Consider the following 15,840-nt stretch of genomic DNA (forward strand, 5'->3'; position numbering starts at 1 on the left):
CCTAGTGAAATCACAGGAACAAAACACCAAGACACACACAGCCTGCATTAGGCACCTCATCTCCCTATACAATGGATGGGGAGAGATGTGCACTCAAGAATCTAGTTCACAAAAGCCAGCACAGTAAGTGGGGAGTTACCAAAGCTAGCCAATAGAATATGCCAACAAGAGGAGGCTCCTCTAAGTCTCTCCCCTCTCACAGACATAAGCACCTGAGTCCAGGCTACAGGGAGGTACCAAGCCCTGCTAGTGATTCCCAGCTGGGAACCCCTCTCCTGGACTTATTGGAGCTGGGGGAGTGGATCCTGGGTTGCTACCTCTAACCATCAGGCTCCAGAGTTAGTCATTCTCACTCTCTCTGGTCCAGTGACTCTAAGCGTCTAATCACAGTAGAACAGTTTCAACAGGAGAGAATGACAGAGCCCCACATCAGAACATCCCGTAGCTCAATGGTTCGAGCACTCAGAGGTGGGAGATCCCTGTTCAAATTCTCTCTCTGCCTGATGGGGGGATTGAACCTAGGTCTCCCACATCCCAGCTGTGTGTTCTAACCACTAGGCTAAAAGTTACAAGCTGAGTAGCACCACCTCTTCCTCCAGACAGATTTTGAACAGAACCCAATCTGGTAGGCAGCCTCAGAGCACGCCTACATGATTGGGCCCCCAAGGTGAGTTAGGTGGGCAAACACCTAACTTCCCTGGCTCGTGAATCCCACTGGAGTTGTGGTGGAAGACAGGTACCTCGACGACTAGGGGGCGGCACCCATGCATGTTCCCAGAGGCAGAAACTTAGGCATCCAGGATACTTTGATCATGAAAATGTAGGTGCCAAGTGAATTTAAGTGTCTACAGGGTTCAGTGGGAGTTTTGTGGGCAGTAAGGGAGCCTAAAAATAGGACTTAGGCCCCTAAATCTGGGATTTAGTAAACTAATACCTTTGTGAATCTAGGCCCTAAATCCATATCTAAACACCTAAATCAAGTGATTGATTGTCAGCATGGGTGCCAGGTTTGTATAATTTTTGGTGATGCCCAGAATGGGTCCAAGCAGAGCCATCCTGTTCATAGGACAGACTGGAGCAACCACCCCGGGCACTGTGCTTTGGGGGGCTCCATGCTTCAGAGGGATGTGGGGGTCCAGGGCAGCCTGGAGGGTTAGCGGGGGGCCTGGCACCACACTCATTACCACTTCAAAAGTTATTTTTCCTCCCTTGTATCCTGCTGTTAATTGATTTATCTCGTTAGACTGACCTCACACTTGGTAAGGCAACCCCCAGCCTTTCATGTATGTATAAGTGCTCCTATATTTTCCACTCCATGCATCTGATGAAGTGGGTTCTAGCCCATGAAAGCTTATGCCCAAATAAATTTGTTAGTCTCTAAGGTGCCACAAGGACTCCTCATTGTTTTTGCTGATACAGAGTAACACGGCTACCACTCTGAAACCTGTTACTTTTCATTGTATCTCAAATCCAGGCTAGAAGATTCATCCCCGTTTTAGTCTTTGGGACACTGAACTTAACTGCAGACAAAAAGGAAATTGTACTTATGTAATCCACACACCTTCTGGGTGCGGTGTTCTGTCCCATCTAGTGGCACCAAGACCACTTACAGAAAGATTAATGAGTCTGCTTTACAGCCTTAGTTAACAGCCATATGGCTTTTAGCTCCTGCAGTAGAGGCTCATGCACTAAACTCCAGAAGTCCCATGTTCAGTCCTGCCTGCTGACAACCAGGGTCTGTCAGTGTTACTCTTGCACTGTCCTTCAAGCAGAAAGAAAGAGCAGGGAAAACAGAACACCTTTTAGTCCTCCTGAGCCCTTTCTGTTCTCAGCTTTCAAGTGATGGTTTGGATTTGTGTTGTCCATATTGTAGGTATCATGCCTTCATTGAAGCATGCACTGAAAATTTCTGCTGTTGCTTTTGTTATTGCAACAATGCTGGCTGCTGGGTCTGGATTGGGCTTCATTATCTTGTGCTGTCAATCAGAAAAGAAAAAAATTAGTAAGTATTTCAACTCATTTCCCTTCAATCAAGCATGTAAATTGCAAATAAACCTAAAATGTGCTTAATTTCTTCCGTGTGTGAAAACGTAGGTGACGGAGTAGAGTTGAAGGCAAAAAGGTATGTGGTCTTACGCCTATAGCAGGATACTTCAGTTATCTTCACTATACGTCAATTTTCATGTTCACATCTGATTAGATTTCTCTGAGAAATTCCAAAGCTCCTGGGTATCCTCAGTATTCCAAGGCCAACATTTCCCAACCTGGGCTCCTAACGCCAGGGTCTGAAATCCACGTAGAGGCACCTAAACGAGTGACCCGATTTTCTTCCATTAGTGCAGAGCAGCCAGCAGCTCCTACTGATGTCAATAGAACCTGTGTTGCTTTCTTATAAGAACATAAGAATGGCCATACTGGGTCCCAGCAAAGGTCCATCCAGCCCAGTATCCTGTCTACTGACAGTGGCCAATGCCAGGTGCCCCAGAGGGAGTGAACCTAACAGGTAACGATCAAATGATCTCTCTCCTGCCATCCATCTCCACCCTCTGACGAACAGAGGCTAGGGACACCATTCCTTACCCATCCTGGCTAATAGCCATTAATGGACTTAACCTCCATGAATTTAGCCAGTTCTCTTTTTAAACCCTGTTATAGTCCTAGCCTTCACAACCTCCTCAGGCAAGGAGTTCCACAGGTTGACTGTGTGCTGAGTGAAGAAGAACTTCCTTTTCTTTGTTTTAAACCTGCTGCCCATTCATTTCATTTAGTGGCCCCTAGTTCTTATATTATGGGAACAACTAAATAACTTTTCCTTATTCACTTTCTCCACACCTCTCGTGATTTTATATACCTCTATCATGTCCCCCCTTAGTCTCCTCTTTTCCAAGCTGAAAAGTCCTAGCCTCTTTAATCTCTTCTCATATGGGACCCATTCCAAACCCCTAATCATTTTAGTTTCCCTTTTCTGAACCTTTTCGAATGCCAGTACATCTTTTTTGAGATGAGGGGACCACCTCTGTATGCAGTATTCAAGATGTGGGTGTACATGGATTTATATAAGGGCAATAAGATATTCTCCGTCTTATTCTCTATCCCTTTTGTTAATGATTCCTAACATCCCGTTTGCTTTTTTGACTGTCTGCCGCTGCACACTGCGTGGACGTCTTCAGAGAACTGTCCACGATGACTCCAAGATCTTTCTCTTGATTAGTTGTAGCTAAATTAGCCCCCATCATCTTGTATGTATAGTTGGGGTTATTTTTTCCAATGTGCACTACTTTACATTTATTAACATTAAATTTCATTTGCTGTTTTGTTGCCCAATCACTTAGTTTTTGTAAGATCTTATGATGAGGATGATACGGATCTGTTTGGTAGTGCTTTGAGATCTTCTGATGAGGCCTTTATTATTATGACTCCCATGCCAATGCCCTATCCACCAGACCCTGTTGTTTTAACTTATGTTAAATACTGATCAGCCTTTCCTTTCTCTCTCTTCCTCTCTTTCCCAGCTCATTTTAGTATCAAACTCCTCTGGGTTTCTCTTTAGTGGATGGGCTACTCCACCTCATGCTGTATGAAACAACTTTCACCCCAGGCCTCTCAGACCTCTTAACAAAATACAGAGCTTATTCCTAGTATGGCACGGAGGTCCCGTAAACCTGCCCCACTTCCAGATTTCTTTTTAATTACACGCATCCTAGGCTATAACTATCTCCTCACTTCTTTACAAAGTGAGAAGCACGGGCACATCAATATTTTAAGGTCCTTTCCTCTTTAATGCTCCTATAACTGACTAATAGATTAGGAGATCTGTAACTAATTAGGTTGTGTTAATGTAAGTTCTTTTTAATATTAACTAGCACCACTCTCCTCTTGCGTGTGTGTATACTGAACTATCTCCATTCAGCCCTTTGATAAACGGGATCTCTTCTGAGTTGCAAGGTTTTGCCTTATTTTAGAATCTGGTCCAACCTTTTCAGCGCTTGAGGCCACATACTAGTTTGTGGGCCATATATGGACGTATGTGCTCTATAAATTGGTATCTTCCATGCAGCATGACCTTGCATGTACGATGCATGCAAGGTCATGCTGTGGGGAGAATGCCATGTTGCTCTACATGATCATGGATCATGATCTTGGTTAGAGGACACCATGTTGTAGAGCAGGTCCACTGGCGATGTGGGTGGAGACGTCACTCACTAATGTATCTGTTGCTTTCTTAGTGGGGGAGCTGTGGAGATGGCTTGTCGTATTCATCCATGGGCTTGTGTGTGTCTCGGCCATCCTGATGTTCGCTGCTGCTGTCTTCTGGATATGGGAAGACGGTAGGCCCACCTTGGTTCTGATATTAAAGGGTATACGTGCACTGAACGAAGCAGATGGAACAGATTGCAGAAGGAAATGTACTCTTAGTCAAAGGAGCAGGTTCAGCACTAGACACGAAAAGCAAAAGCACCTTATTAATCTCATACCTGGAAGATTCAGAGGCAGGATGTCACCCTGTCGCTATAGCATGGGTTATATGGACTATAGAATCATAAAATCAGCAAAAGGGGAGAAAGGGCAGAAAAGGCAGGAGGCCACTGTACATATCCGAGATGGGAGATTTGAAATAAAAGCTCCATACAAATTAAAGCTCTAACGAGCACTTACTTCCAGAAGATGGCAACCACTTTTTCATCTCAAGGTGCCTCCTTCATCTTACTGCAGCCAATGATCCAAACGTTTCCAAGCTGTTTCTGTAACATAGATGGGGCTACATGAGGGTATAAATCACAGCACTTATAGGCCCCCTCCCATGTCCTGAAATAGAGTCAAAGAGCCACTAGTAAGTAAACCTGGCTTCCCCGCTGGGGTAGAGAGACATGCCCCTAAGATAAGTGCCCAGGTCTCCAATCTTATTATAAAAACCGGAAGGAAGGAAGGAAGGAAGGAAGGAAGGAAGGAAGGAAGGAAGGAAGGAAGAGAAAGAAAATCAGTTCCAGCCCTTCCCATGTTGCTGTTCTGGCCCCAAAGCAGGACAGTACCAATAATCTGGTCAGCACTTAAACACAACTTCAAACATGTACTTAAATCCCACTGACGTAATCAGGACTTAAACTTGTATTTAAAGCTAAATATGTGGCTAAGTCCTTTTGTAAACTGGCATCTCTCTGACCCCTTCCATACCACCACACCTGCTTGGGACCCCCATTCCTTAATCCTGCACTGTGGTCATGCCACACAATTAATAACAAAGAACTTTGGTTCTGTCGGTCCCTTATTAGCTTAAACAGATTTTTAAAGATAGATTAATGTTTTTTCAATAACTTTTTTTCCCCTTGTTACATCCCTGCAGGGTGGAATTAAGGTTGGTTGGGTGCTTTAACTGTATGTTTCCACACTCTATCGTGTTTGGTTGTTTTACATCTAGCTTTAAGTAGGAATCTCTTGGGTCTATAAAGCTTTTGAGGATGGGATGATATTTATTATGATACATATTCTCATCCTTAATTCCAGCTTAACATGTTTTGGCTGGCAGTTATTAAACCACAATGAAACAGAATTAATCAAAACAGCCCTTCGGTCATCATAACTAAGACCGAACATCATCCCAATCCTGCTACTACTCCATCTTGGCAGACCTCCAAGGGGACTCCTTGTGGTTGCAGGGGTCTGCCCACGCAGAGTGATTTGCAGGAGCAGTACCTAACTGTAGGTACAGCAATTCTAGTTTCATTCCCTATTTCTCCACAGGTCTCTCCACAGCCCTTGTGTTGTTTATGATTTTACTCACATGGGTGATCATAGTAACACTTCTCATAAGTGTGGTCTTGGCAATTTGTCCCCAACACCTTGAGATGTTTAAAAAGAAAACAAGTAAGTAATAAGTTATTTGTACATGTACTTATATATTTGTGACATTTAAGAAAAGGTTAGACAAACATCTGTCAGGGATGGCCTAGGTGTAGTTATTCCTGCCTCAGTGCAGGCAGATGGACAAGAGGATCTCAAGGCCTCTTCCAGCCCTACACGTCTATGATTCTCAAAGTGGTGTAGCTGTAATGTATTGTAGCGATTATCATTGGTTACACAATACATTTCTTGAAATGCTGAGCTTTGTTGGCACAGTTGGCCTGAAGCGTGACAACTAGACTCCCCCAGTTAGTGGCCTTAGGCCTATTTTTTTCCAATTCCAATTGTCCTCATATGAGCTTAACACTGTGCTCTACTTGTGGAAGATAATAGACTTCTACATGCCCATCAGAGATGCTGGATAGGTACTCAGGCCGATTTGCCTCTCCCACGGCAGCGCTGCTACTTTTATCACGGTAGCGCAATGAGAGCTAGTGTAGGTCTGTTTCCTCAAGTTGGGAATCTCACCTCCAGCTCAGAGTGTAGACGTATCCTATATGTTGAGGGCAAAGTTTTGGCTGCCCGTGAGTGTGGCTAAAGGGAGAAGAAGGTACAAGGAAAATTTCCCCCCGACCCCTCATCTTTCAAGGAGCCAGACGCAATACTGACCCAGCAATAAGCTATGCAGTTGGCTAGCATGCCTGCAGATTCCCATAGCCAGCAGGACTGTGATGCTGCCATTTCTCTCCTTATTCTTCTAGCACCCTTTGTGTGGTGTAAGTATAAACCCACTCATTTCATGCATATTTTAAAGACTTTTAAAACAAATATCACTGTTACAGCATAACACCTCCTGAGCAGCTGCTAGTATTTGGCTGCAGATGAAGTGCACTTTGTACCTTTCCCCCTTGCTGGCTGATACTTAGTAACGTTTGCCCATAACTGCTTTGCCTTAAAATGTTAAACAAAGAAAACATAAGTACAGAGCACTTAACATCACATACATTGTTACAAAACTCAATAAACCATTGCAGAGCTGTTAACTCCTGTTGATACTTGCTGCCCTGAAGTCTCATGAGCGAGCTGAGACTCACCATGGGTCACCTCAAGAAACAGGTTTCAAAGGCTTTTGTAATTGAACAGGAAGCAGGAATGATTCTACATACAAAGAGAAGAAAAAAAACAATCTCGATCTACATTCAATTGTGTCAATCAAATATGGCAGCATTTTATTATTTCTTTTCTCTTTCCAAGTGTACCGCGTCATTCTGGATACTTCAGCCCTTGGGGGAGTGATTCTAGTTGTGGCGTTTGCCATCTTCCTTATACAAAACATCCAGCAACTCCAAAGTAAGCCCCCATCCTTCACAAATTAAAATTTATACTGTGTGTTTTCCTGCAAAAATGCATTTTTTAAAAAAAGGGAATTTATATTTGATGCAAAATAGAGATTTCAAGTTCCCCCTGCAGCCCACAGAGGCTGAGCATCTCCATAGCACTAAATACTACAGGGAACTTTGGGCACAGCGCGTCCTCCCCATCTCCAGCCCTGTCCCCGGCCAGCCTTCTACATCAGGGCTTGCAAAGAGGGTATCCCATTTAGTGGCACCAAGGCCTCCTAGAGAGAGTTAAAGCCAGGCGGCTTTTAGCTCACATGGTAGAGGCTCATGCACGAAGCTCCAGAGGTCCCTGGTTTGATCCTAATGACCACGATCTGTTGATGTTACATATACACTGCTGCATCAGGAGAATTCTTCTCTGCCAACTGCAGCGCTTTTACAGCCCCTGAGTCCCAGCCCTTGTGAAACTTCCCCCGAGCAACTAAACTAGTGACATGGTGTTTCATTCCTTTCTTCTTTTGACCTCCAGGAAAAGGCTGCTCATCATTTTTTGATAGCACAACTGCCGCCCTTATCTCTGCTGCAATTTCTCTCCTTATTCTTCTAGCATCCTTTGTATGGTGTAAGTATCAACCCTGCTCATTTCATGCATATTTTAAAGACTTTTAAAACAAATATCACTGTTACAGCATATTGCACAGTCCATTTTAAATATTCCTTATTTCCTCTGGGAGTTATAGAGAAAAAGGATAACTTTATAAAGTAAATCAGAAGGCAAGGGGAAGTAGATGAACTATACAGCCCATCTACCATCATTTAGTGCAAGGTGGGATGGCAAATATCTTTTTATCTTGGAATCTTCTTTGGGGTTAAAATTATAAATATATTTTTATATATATCTCAGGCCTCCCTTAAAGTGAGATTCACCCCAAACAGAGCTAGCACCAGGGTCTATGTGTCACTGATGTCCCACTTACGCCCTTTAGCTCTAACTACCAACTATTCCTAGAGCTGGGCAGTCCAGGCTTTTTCCTTCACCTTCCCTCCTCACAGCTCCTTCTGCTTACACCTTCACTCCCCCATGCCTCAATGCAGCACGGTAGGCAGGGGTAAGAGGCCAGTACAGCTGCTTCCCAGTCCTAAGGCAGCACATTTCACCCCCAAGAAGAGGCCATGGCATGAGGGAGATTGAACCAGTAATTACAAAGCAATTCTGGGAGAGAAAGAACTGAGGGGAACACTGGATCACGGTGGGAAGAGCCAGCTGATGGGCAAAGAGAGGCAATAGGGAAAGGGAAAAAAGAGATTGGTGACAATTACATGGTGTGCCAGTGCTGTTGGTTATGATTTCCTTTTGGAGAGACTAGGAGAGATTGCTGTTATCCTGTTGTGATGGGAGGGGTTGGATCCCTTCCAGCACAAAATGATTTTATTGCCAGAGCTGCTAATACATGTTTGTATGATGATATAAATCCTCTAGCTTCAAAGCATATAGACTTTATTTTATTGGAACAGGGAAATAATAAAGGAGACGCAGGCAAGTATGACTTTGATTACACTAAAATGCCAAAAACAAATCACTTCAGCCATACCTCTTCTTTAGAAAAATGTTTTGCAAATTTTACTGTTTTCTCTAGTATTGCGGAAAGACAATCATTTCCTGGAATTTGGATCAGAGAATCACTCTCAGAACCCATTTTCTGAAGGGTTCTAGTTTCACTCTCATACCACAGAGGCTCCAGTGACTTTCTCGGTGTAACATCTTTTCTTTCCACTGGGTTTGACGTTTATATAAAAAACACTAAGCAGGGGTTAATCTGTCTATGCTTTCCAGATCACAGGAAGAAAAAAAGACAAGAAAAGGATCAGCAAGAAAGCCAGCATGCAGAAGTAAGGATGCAGTGCTCCAGAAAATATTTTCATTGGACTTTGAAAATATTCTCATTGGTTCTCCATAGTACAACAAAAACTGAGAGATCCCTCAATTCAACCAGAACTTTTTTGAGCTTCCAATACTTCAAAACACTTTACAACTGCTTGTGTAAATATATAGAGTTACACACACACAGGACTGTTGTTTAACATTTCACAGTAAAACACCACATCTCTTTAGGCCAGGAAGGGAAGAATTTCACATGCAATTGAAAAGCTGAGACTTTCTGGAAGCAAAATGTAATGAAATAAAAATGGACTGCAGCCAAGATGGTGGGATCAGCTCTGCTGCTTTTCCAGTGGCACTCTTTGCATTTTTCATGACCTGGCAGAGAGGAGTTCTGAATTTCCATCTGCTCTGGATGACAAGGCATCTAAGAACACAATGTCTCCAATGCCATGCCTGGCCATCAGTGCAATTCTGACATCAGGTTATATTGTAGAGGGTGGTAATACTCAATTTCTTGCCCAGCTCCCTGCAATTCAGCAATAGCTTCTTTGTCTTGGAAGGAATTGTATCCCATACAGAAACACCAATGCTAGTTCTGGCTGCACCTGTTTTCTTCCTGGAGCTGCTCTCATCAAGAGCTCTCGTTCGCTCTGCTGTCCGAGGAAGTGTCATACATAGGCTCCTGGAAGATGTCCCTTTGTTGTCCAGGCCTGGAGGTAAGGTGTGAAGAAATCAAAGATGCAGCACAGGAGAGCAATTAACACACAAAAAATGATATTGCATTATCAGAAAGAGATTAATTTGATTTGCCACTAAACTATGCTGTTGCCTTCCTGTGATATTGTTAGTGACAAAATTAACCTAAAGGGTTTTAAAACCATGAATTGAAAGATATCAGTATTTTTTAAAAATATTAATTCAATTTAAAAGATAAAACTACTTCTAAAACAGTAATATAAATATAATCCAAAGCAAGGAACGAACAATTTATTGAATTAAGAAATAGTACTTATGGTGTCAGCATTTGCGATTGATTAAATGTCAAAGGATAGCTGAGGCACTGGATAAATTGCAAGTTCCATTCACCTAGAAGTTTAGGGCTTGAGATTGCTTCCTGTTGGAGAGATATTAACTGAATCCTGGCTTAGGCTAAATACTTTTCAAACTTGAATATTATCCAGTCAACAGGTAGCAATCTCAAATTCTTACAATTTATTATACTGAGCTATACTTTTTCCTCTCAAACTAGCGCTCAGCATGGCTATTGTGAATGCTTCTGCTCTGAACTCTCCGCTCATGTTCTCCTACAACATGGGACACCCCCTAATCCCAAACTTCCTGATATGTTAGCCAACTTTTTTCAATCAGATTGCAGAGAACTGCACCACTGAGAGATGAATACAGTTGTGGCTCAGTCCCAGGGCTCCCTAAATTGCTGGAATAATTCTAGCTCATCATAAAGACTCGCATTCAAACCACATTATTACATAAATAAATGAGAAAGGTGCATTGAAAATGGTACATTTTGTATTAGAGAATAATAACGCTGAAGTGTTAGAATCATTGAGAAAGAAGTTGGTCCATAGAGCTGTTCTGTGAAATATGTTTTGTTGAATTACTCCCCGTCCTTGTTTGTTCCCAGGACTCACTGGAGAGCAGAGGTGTTAGTTAATGTGACGACAGTCTTTTGAACTTTACTCTACCTTTCTCTTCTTAGGAATTTGTTCCTATTACCACAACCCCATATAATCTTGTGGCCAGATCCCTGACAGTGGCTAAATTCTGCTCAGAATAACTGAGGGGAGTAGACAGGAAAAGTGGCTCTAATCCCCCTTTCAATTCCCCTGATCCTGTAGGATGTTGGGGAATGTTTTGGTCACTGGCATAATTTAGAGTGGCATAAGGATGGCTTTAAATTATACCAGTAAGAATTGTGCCCCTACAAGTGCAGGTTAAGATACTGGCACAATAGATACACGCCTAGGGGCACAGCTCCTGAAGACACCTGATAACGTCAGAATCTTAGCAGTTGTTTTTTAAAAAACAGGTGTCTATCCCTCATGGTTGTGAAGAAGAGCTTGAAACATGAGCTTAGTGTAACTGATACAGTGATGCCTGCCTGAGTGTGCAGAGAGCCTATAACAATAGGCCTGTGGACTTATCTAGATGAATAATCAGTTAGTGGCAAGTTAGGGCATAAATCTATCCCACACTAGCCTGCTGGCCATCAAGTGTCTGTGTAGACCGTGTTACTGCACACTAAAATTTCCCTGGTGCCCATTGACCTACTCATGTTCCAAAGCAGAGTACACCAAAGCGCTCCAGGGAACTGTTAGTGAGCAACCACAGGGTCCATAGGGACCGTTAGTGTTTGGCCAGCTAGCAAAAGGTAGGATCATACCCCAGCTTGCCGTGCACTAACTGTTTGTCTAGACAAGCCCTGACAGGCATGAATTGCCCAGTTCATCTCAGTGGAGTGTTAACTCTGAAATCCACTGTTCTTGTGCTGACATCACCCGAGGGTTCTGATGTGCAGGGGCCCCTTGTTGCTGCCACCTTGCATGGTTCTGGGGGCGATGGCAAGGCCTTCATACTCAGGATATATCTTGAGTGGGTGGGGAATGAACCTTCCCTCATGCAAGGTAGGCCCCAGAGGGAGTGGTGATCCAGGGACTGAGGAAGCTGTATCCTGCCAGAAGAGGAGATGTACTGGGCTCCCTACCAGCCCAGCAGATTGCTCTTGTGTGAGTGACACCCGCCACTGTTAGCTCAAGTAGGGTCAGGGGCATGGTGGGACTCCATAGGGACCTGAATTGCCTTAATCTGGCCTTTATCCCCTAGAGGCCACTCTGTCAGCCAGGGATCACTGGAGCATAAGGTGCTCCAGCCCCATCCCCTCCTGCCATTTTCATCACCTTAGGTGGAGCATGTGGCAGAGAACTGGCCATCCCAGCTTTTAAAAGACCTGAGGATTTTTCTACATCTGAGGAAGCCCCTCCTGGCACTTCAGGGCAGATTTCTGATGCGGGATGCTGCCTGAAAACCACAAATTGGTGGAACGGGAGCTATTTATGGTATCTTTAGTGCATGGTTTTTCTTTGTGTTCATGTAAAGGATATAATGTGTATCATGATGACAAATTTTATTTATTCTTATTCTAGCTTTTACAGTCCTTGGATGGCCAGAGCTGCAGAACTAACCAGCCAGCAAGCATGGTTGAAGGGACATTTGAGGTAATAGCTAACATAGCAGAACAAATTTCAAACATTTTCACATTTTTATTGCTTTTCCTATGAAAACAGAGTTATGAGATGCCAGAAGCCAAAAGCCAGGAATGAAAGGTATGTATCCTCCAGGTCAGTGGTTCTCAGGTGGGATTACAAGGCGGTATTTAGTGTATCAGAGTTTAGAATGCAGGTTTCTGTTTAAAACTGAATTTTTAGTGCTCCCTCCAAACAAAGGTACAATGATCTGCTTGAAATTTGGAATGCTCATTCAAGACCCAGGGTACAGTTTGTAATACAGATTTAGAGTCTCCTAGCCATGTGTTTGTGACATACAGCCACCCTCAAAACAGGACCCATGAAAATAAGCTAGTTTTTGTATGTGAAGAGATACCTGGAAGGAAGGTGATCTCTCCTCCCCCAAGAATACTTGGTTGCCTAGAACAAAGTCACTTACGTTGTAAAAGGAGGAATAGAATCTAGAGGTGAAAACCTGGCTCTGTTGAAGTCAAGGGGAGTTTTGCGACTAGGTTCAGGATTTCACCCTAGGACTCTGCTAGGGGCAAGTCTACATTAGAGTGCTACATGGGTGCAGCTGCACTGATGCAACTATAGCACATCTGGTGAAGACGCACTATGCCAACAGGAGAGCGCTCTTCCATCAGCATAATTACTCCACCTCTGTGAGAGGCGGAAGCTATGTCGGTGGGAGAGCATCTCCCACTGACACAGTGCTGATATGGACAGTGCTTAGTGTGCCCTAACTTGTGTGTCCGGGGATGTGTGTCTTTTTCACACCCCTGAGTGATGTAAATTACAGCAACTTAAGCAGTAGTGTAGACTAGCCCTATGACACACCTAAGCATTCTCCTCAGAGCTAGAAAACTTTAAGAATGTGCCAAATCACTGTGCTTGACTGCATACACTCACCAACAAAGCACCGAGAACACAGAGCTGAACTGGCCAAGCTAATAATTGCATATTATGTGTAGGGCAGCAAACAAGGCAAAGGCCTGCAGGAAGAGATGGTTAGAGCAGTGGTCTGGGATCCACAAGAGCTGGGTCCTGTTCTGGGCTATATCACAAGTTTTCTATAGGACGCTGGGGAAGTTAAGCCGGAACTTTGAAAGTTTTCACTGTCCCAAGGTGAGTGTGGAGAGCTACCCTGTCCCCACAATCACTGAGATATTCAGGAAGGAAGATGGCTGTGTATTTAAGACACTGGATTAGGACTCCAAAGATCTGTGTCCAACTCTGGGCTCTGCCACAAACTAGTTCAGTGACCTTGATGAAGCCACGTGGGGCCTGATTTTCCAAAGTGCTCAGGGGGTTGGCTGCAGAGCACTTTGCAAGTCTGGCCTTAAATTAGGTGCCTCAGCATAAGCTGAACTCCATGGAAAATCTGGCCACAATTGTTGGTGCCACGTATTTGAAAATCTGGTTCTTAAGCTCAGTGCCTCAGTTTCCCTATCTGTAGGCTATATTGGTGTTTCAGGGGCCTGCCCATCCTATGAGATTCATTTGGGGTTTAGGAGCCAGAAGGAGTTTGCTTTACTAAAAATTGAAAAAGCACACTGAAGAACACAGCCCCAACCTCAAGGATACCCCTCCAGCAGGCTGCACCATGACAGATGCACCTGCAATACTTTCCCTTTGGACAAGCCATAAAAGGAACACAGTTTCCCTTAATATCCAATTAAAAAGCCTACTTCTAGGCATAACTTTTTCCTGTACAAGTTCAACAGGCGACAGAATGCTCCTGATCACACCATTCTCCCCAAATACAACAGGTTTACAGCAGTTTACCATGCCCCATCCTGGGACATCATTTCCAGCTCATTTTCCCAAGAGGGTCTTTAAGCAGTCTGTCCCCAGACTTTCTGCCCTTGTTCCATGGCTTCGCTATCCAAGGCCATCCACCTGAGCACACCCCAATTCACTTCTTGCCCATGACACATCTCCTGTAGCCCCATGTCAGGTCTCCCATGAAAGAACTCCAGCAGTGTACATTCCCCAGGCCGCCTCCTCCCCGTACATCCTACCCTTACTGCTGGAATCCACCTTCCAGCATCAACCCTTTTGTTCAGGCTCAGCTTCCCTGGACCCCCCCTGGTTCTCCTGCTTGTTCTTAGGGGCCTTTACACAAACTCTCCTGTAACTCAACAGGGGTTCCCCAGATCCGGCCAGACATCACCAAGAATGTTCTTTACGATGGTGCTCTCCTCTGCTGCTTGTTTCTCTCCAGGCCTCTCTTTTCCTCCCTCCAGAGTACTCACCTGTCCCTTTCATGACTGACTCCTCCACTGTCTCACTCTCTTCCCATTTATATGGCCCAGGTGTCTTCTCTTCAACCTAACTAGGGATCAACTGACCAATCACAGATGAACTAGTCACTGCTCCCTCTTAAAGGTGCAAGTACCCTGTGACAGAGCTCAGGATTTTGGAGGGTCATTCTCCATTAGTGACTGTAAAGGGTGACCAGACAGCAAATGTGAAAAATCAGGACGGGGGTGGGGTATAATAGGAGACTATATAAGAAAAAGACCCAAAAATCAGGACTGTCCCTATAAAATTGGGACATCTGGTCACCCTATGTTTGTAAGACATGAGATGATACAACTAAGAGGAGAAAAGTACGTAGGGACATTGTGTATTTAGAAGTATTCAAGAATTTAAAGTGGCTAGGCCTGGTCATTCAGTAGAAGGCGGAGGCTTGCACTGAATAACCAACATGTTTCCACTTGGGGATCTCATGCCTTACATTGTAAAAGTTTGTTAAGCTGAGAACATGGACAAGGAAATGCATGTGTGTTGTTCAAAGCACAATTTCCTGATCACAGGCAGTAGTCTATATATTCTAGTTAAACTCCTTTACAATGTGCTTGTTGTTCTTTACAATGTAGTTCTGCTTTGAAAATAGACTATATAGAATTGGCACCTTTATTCAGCAGTTTTGCCTTTTTTTCCCTGTAAACTGAGCACATTCGATAGGAAATCACTGAAGTTACATCTACACTGCAATAAACCCCCCAGTACCATGTCACAGAGCCCAGCTAAATTGACTTGAGCTTGCGGGGCTACAAATAGCTGTGTCGACATTGAGAGTCTGGGCTCTGAGACCCACCCCCCTCATGGTGTTTCAGAGCCGAGGCTCAGGCCTGAGCCCCATGAGCCCAAGTCAGCTGAGGTGGGCCAGCTGCAGACATGCTGTGGGTCTTTTATTGCAGTGTAGATATACCCTAAGAGTCAAAGCCACTTTTCAGAGTAAAAAGAAAAGGAGTACTTGTGGCACCTTAGAGACTAACAAATTTATTAGAGCATAAGCTTTCGTGAGCTACAGCTCACTTCATCGGATGTTCTGCTCACCATACTTAATGTACCCCTTGGGCTGGTAATGGATTGATAGAAAGTACACGATTTCACGGTTTGAGAATTTGGGTTTAGAAGACTTGTATAAAAGTTTTCTTCAGACTTCTTTCCAAATATTTTCTTCAGAATAAGTTTTTCATCTTCATTCTTTCTCTACTGAGGTAAATGAAGAATTCATTCCCCAAAT

At 43.9% G+C, this 15,840-nt stretch overlaps 1 protein-coding gene across 2 annotated transcripts in view; it reads left to right on the plus strand.

Annotated features, from left to right (window-relative positions):
• Nucleotides 1-15,514, plus strand: part of LOC119860883 — a 32,016-nt gene extending 16,502 nt beyond the window's left edge. The window contains exons 5-11 of one of the 2 annotated variants that reach the window (XR_006274201.1): nucleotides 1,874-2,002; nucleotides 4,227-4,328; nucleotides 5,740-5,862; nucleotides 7,093-7,188; nucleotides 7,708-7,800; nucleotides 9,013-9,776; nucleotides 12,222-12,350. Coding sequence is in view for 1 of the 2 variants with exons in the window: in XM_043492270.1 (XP_043348205.1) it covers nucleotides 1,874-2,002; nucleotides 4,227-4,328; nucleotides 5,740-5,862; nucleotides 7,093-7,188; nucleotides 7,708-7,800; nucleotides 9,013-9,068; nucleotides 12,222-12,356 (734 nt within the window). In the remaining variant the exon portion in view is untranslated. Of the gene's footprint in view, nucleotides 1-1,873; nucleotides 2,003-4,226; nucleotides 4,329-5,739; nucleotides 5,863-7,092; nucleotides 7,189-7,707; nucleotides 7,801-9,012; nucleotides 9,777-12,221 lie in introns of both variants that reach the window. The other variant, XM_043492270.1, reaches the window with a different exon arrangement.
• The last annotated feature ends 326 nt before the right edge of the window (nucleotides 15,515-15,840 follow it).

Source organism: Dermochelys coriacea, chromosome 9, assembly GCF_009764565.3.
Source record: "Dermochelys coriacea isolate rDerCor1 chromosome 9, rDerCor1.pri.v4, whole genome shotgun sequence".
In the NCBI taxonomy this organism is placed as follows: domain Eukaryota; kingdom Metazoa; phylum Chordata; order Testudines; family Dermochelyidae; genus Dermochelys; species Dermochelys coriacea.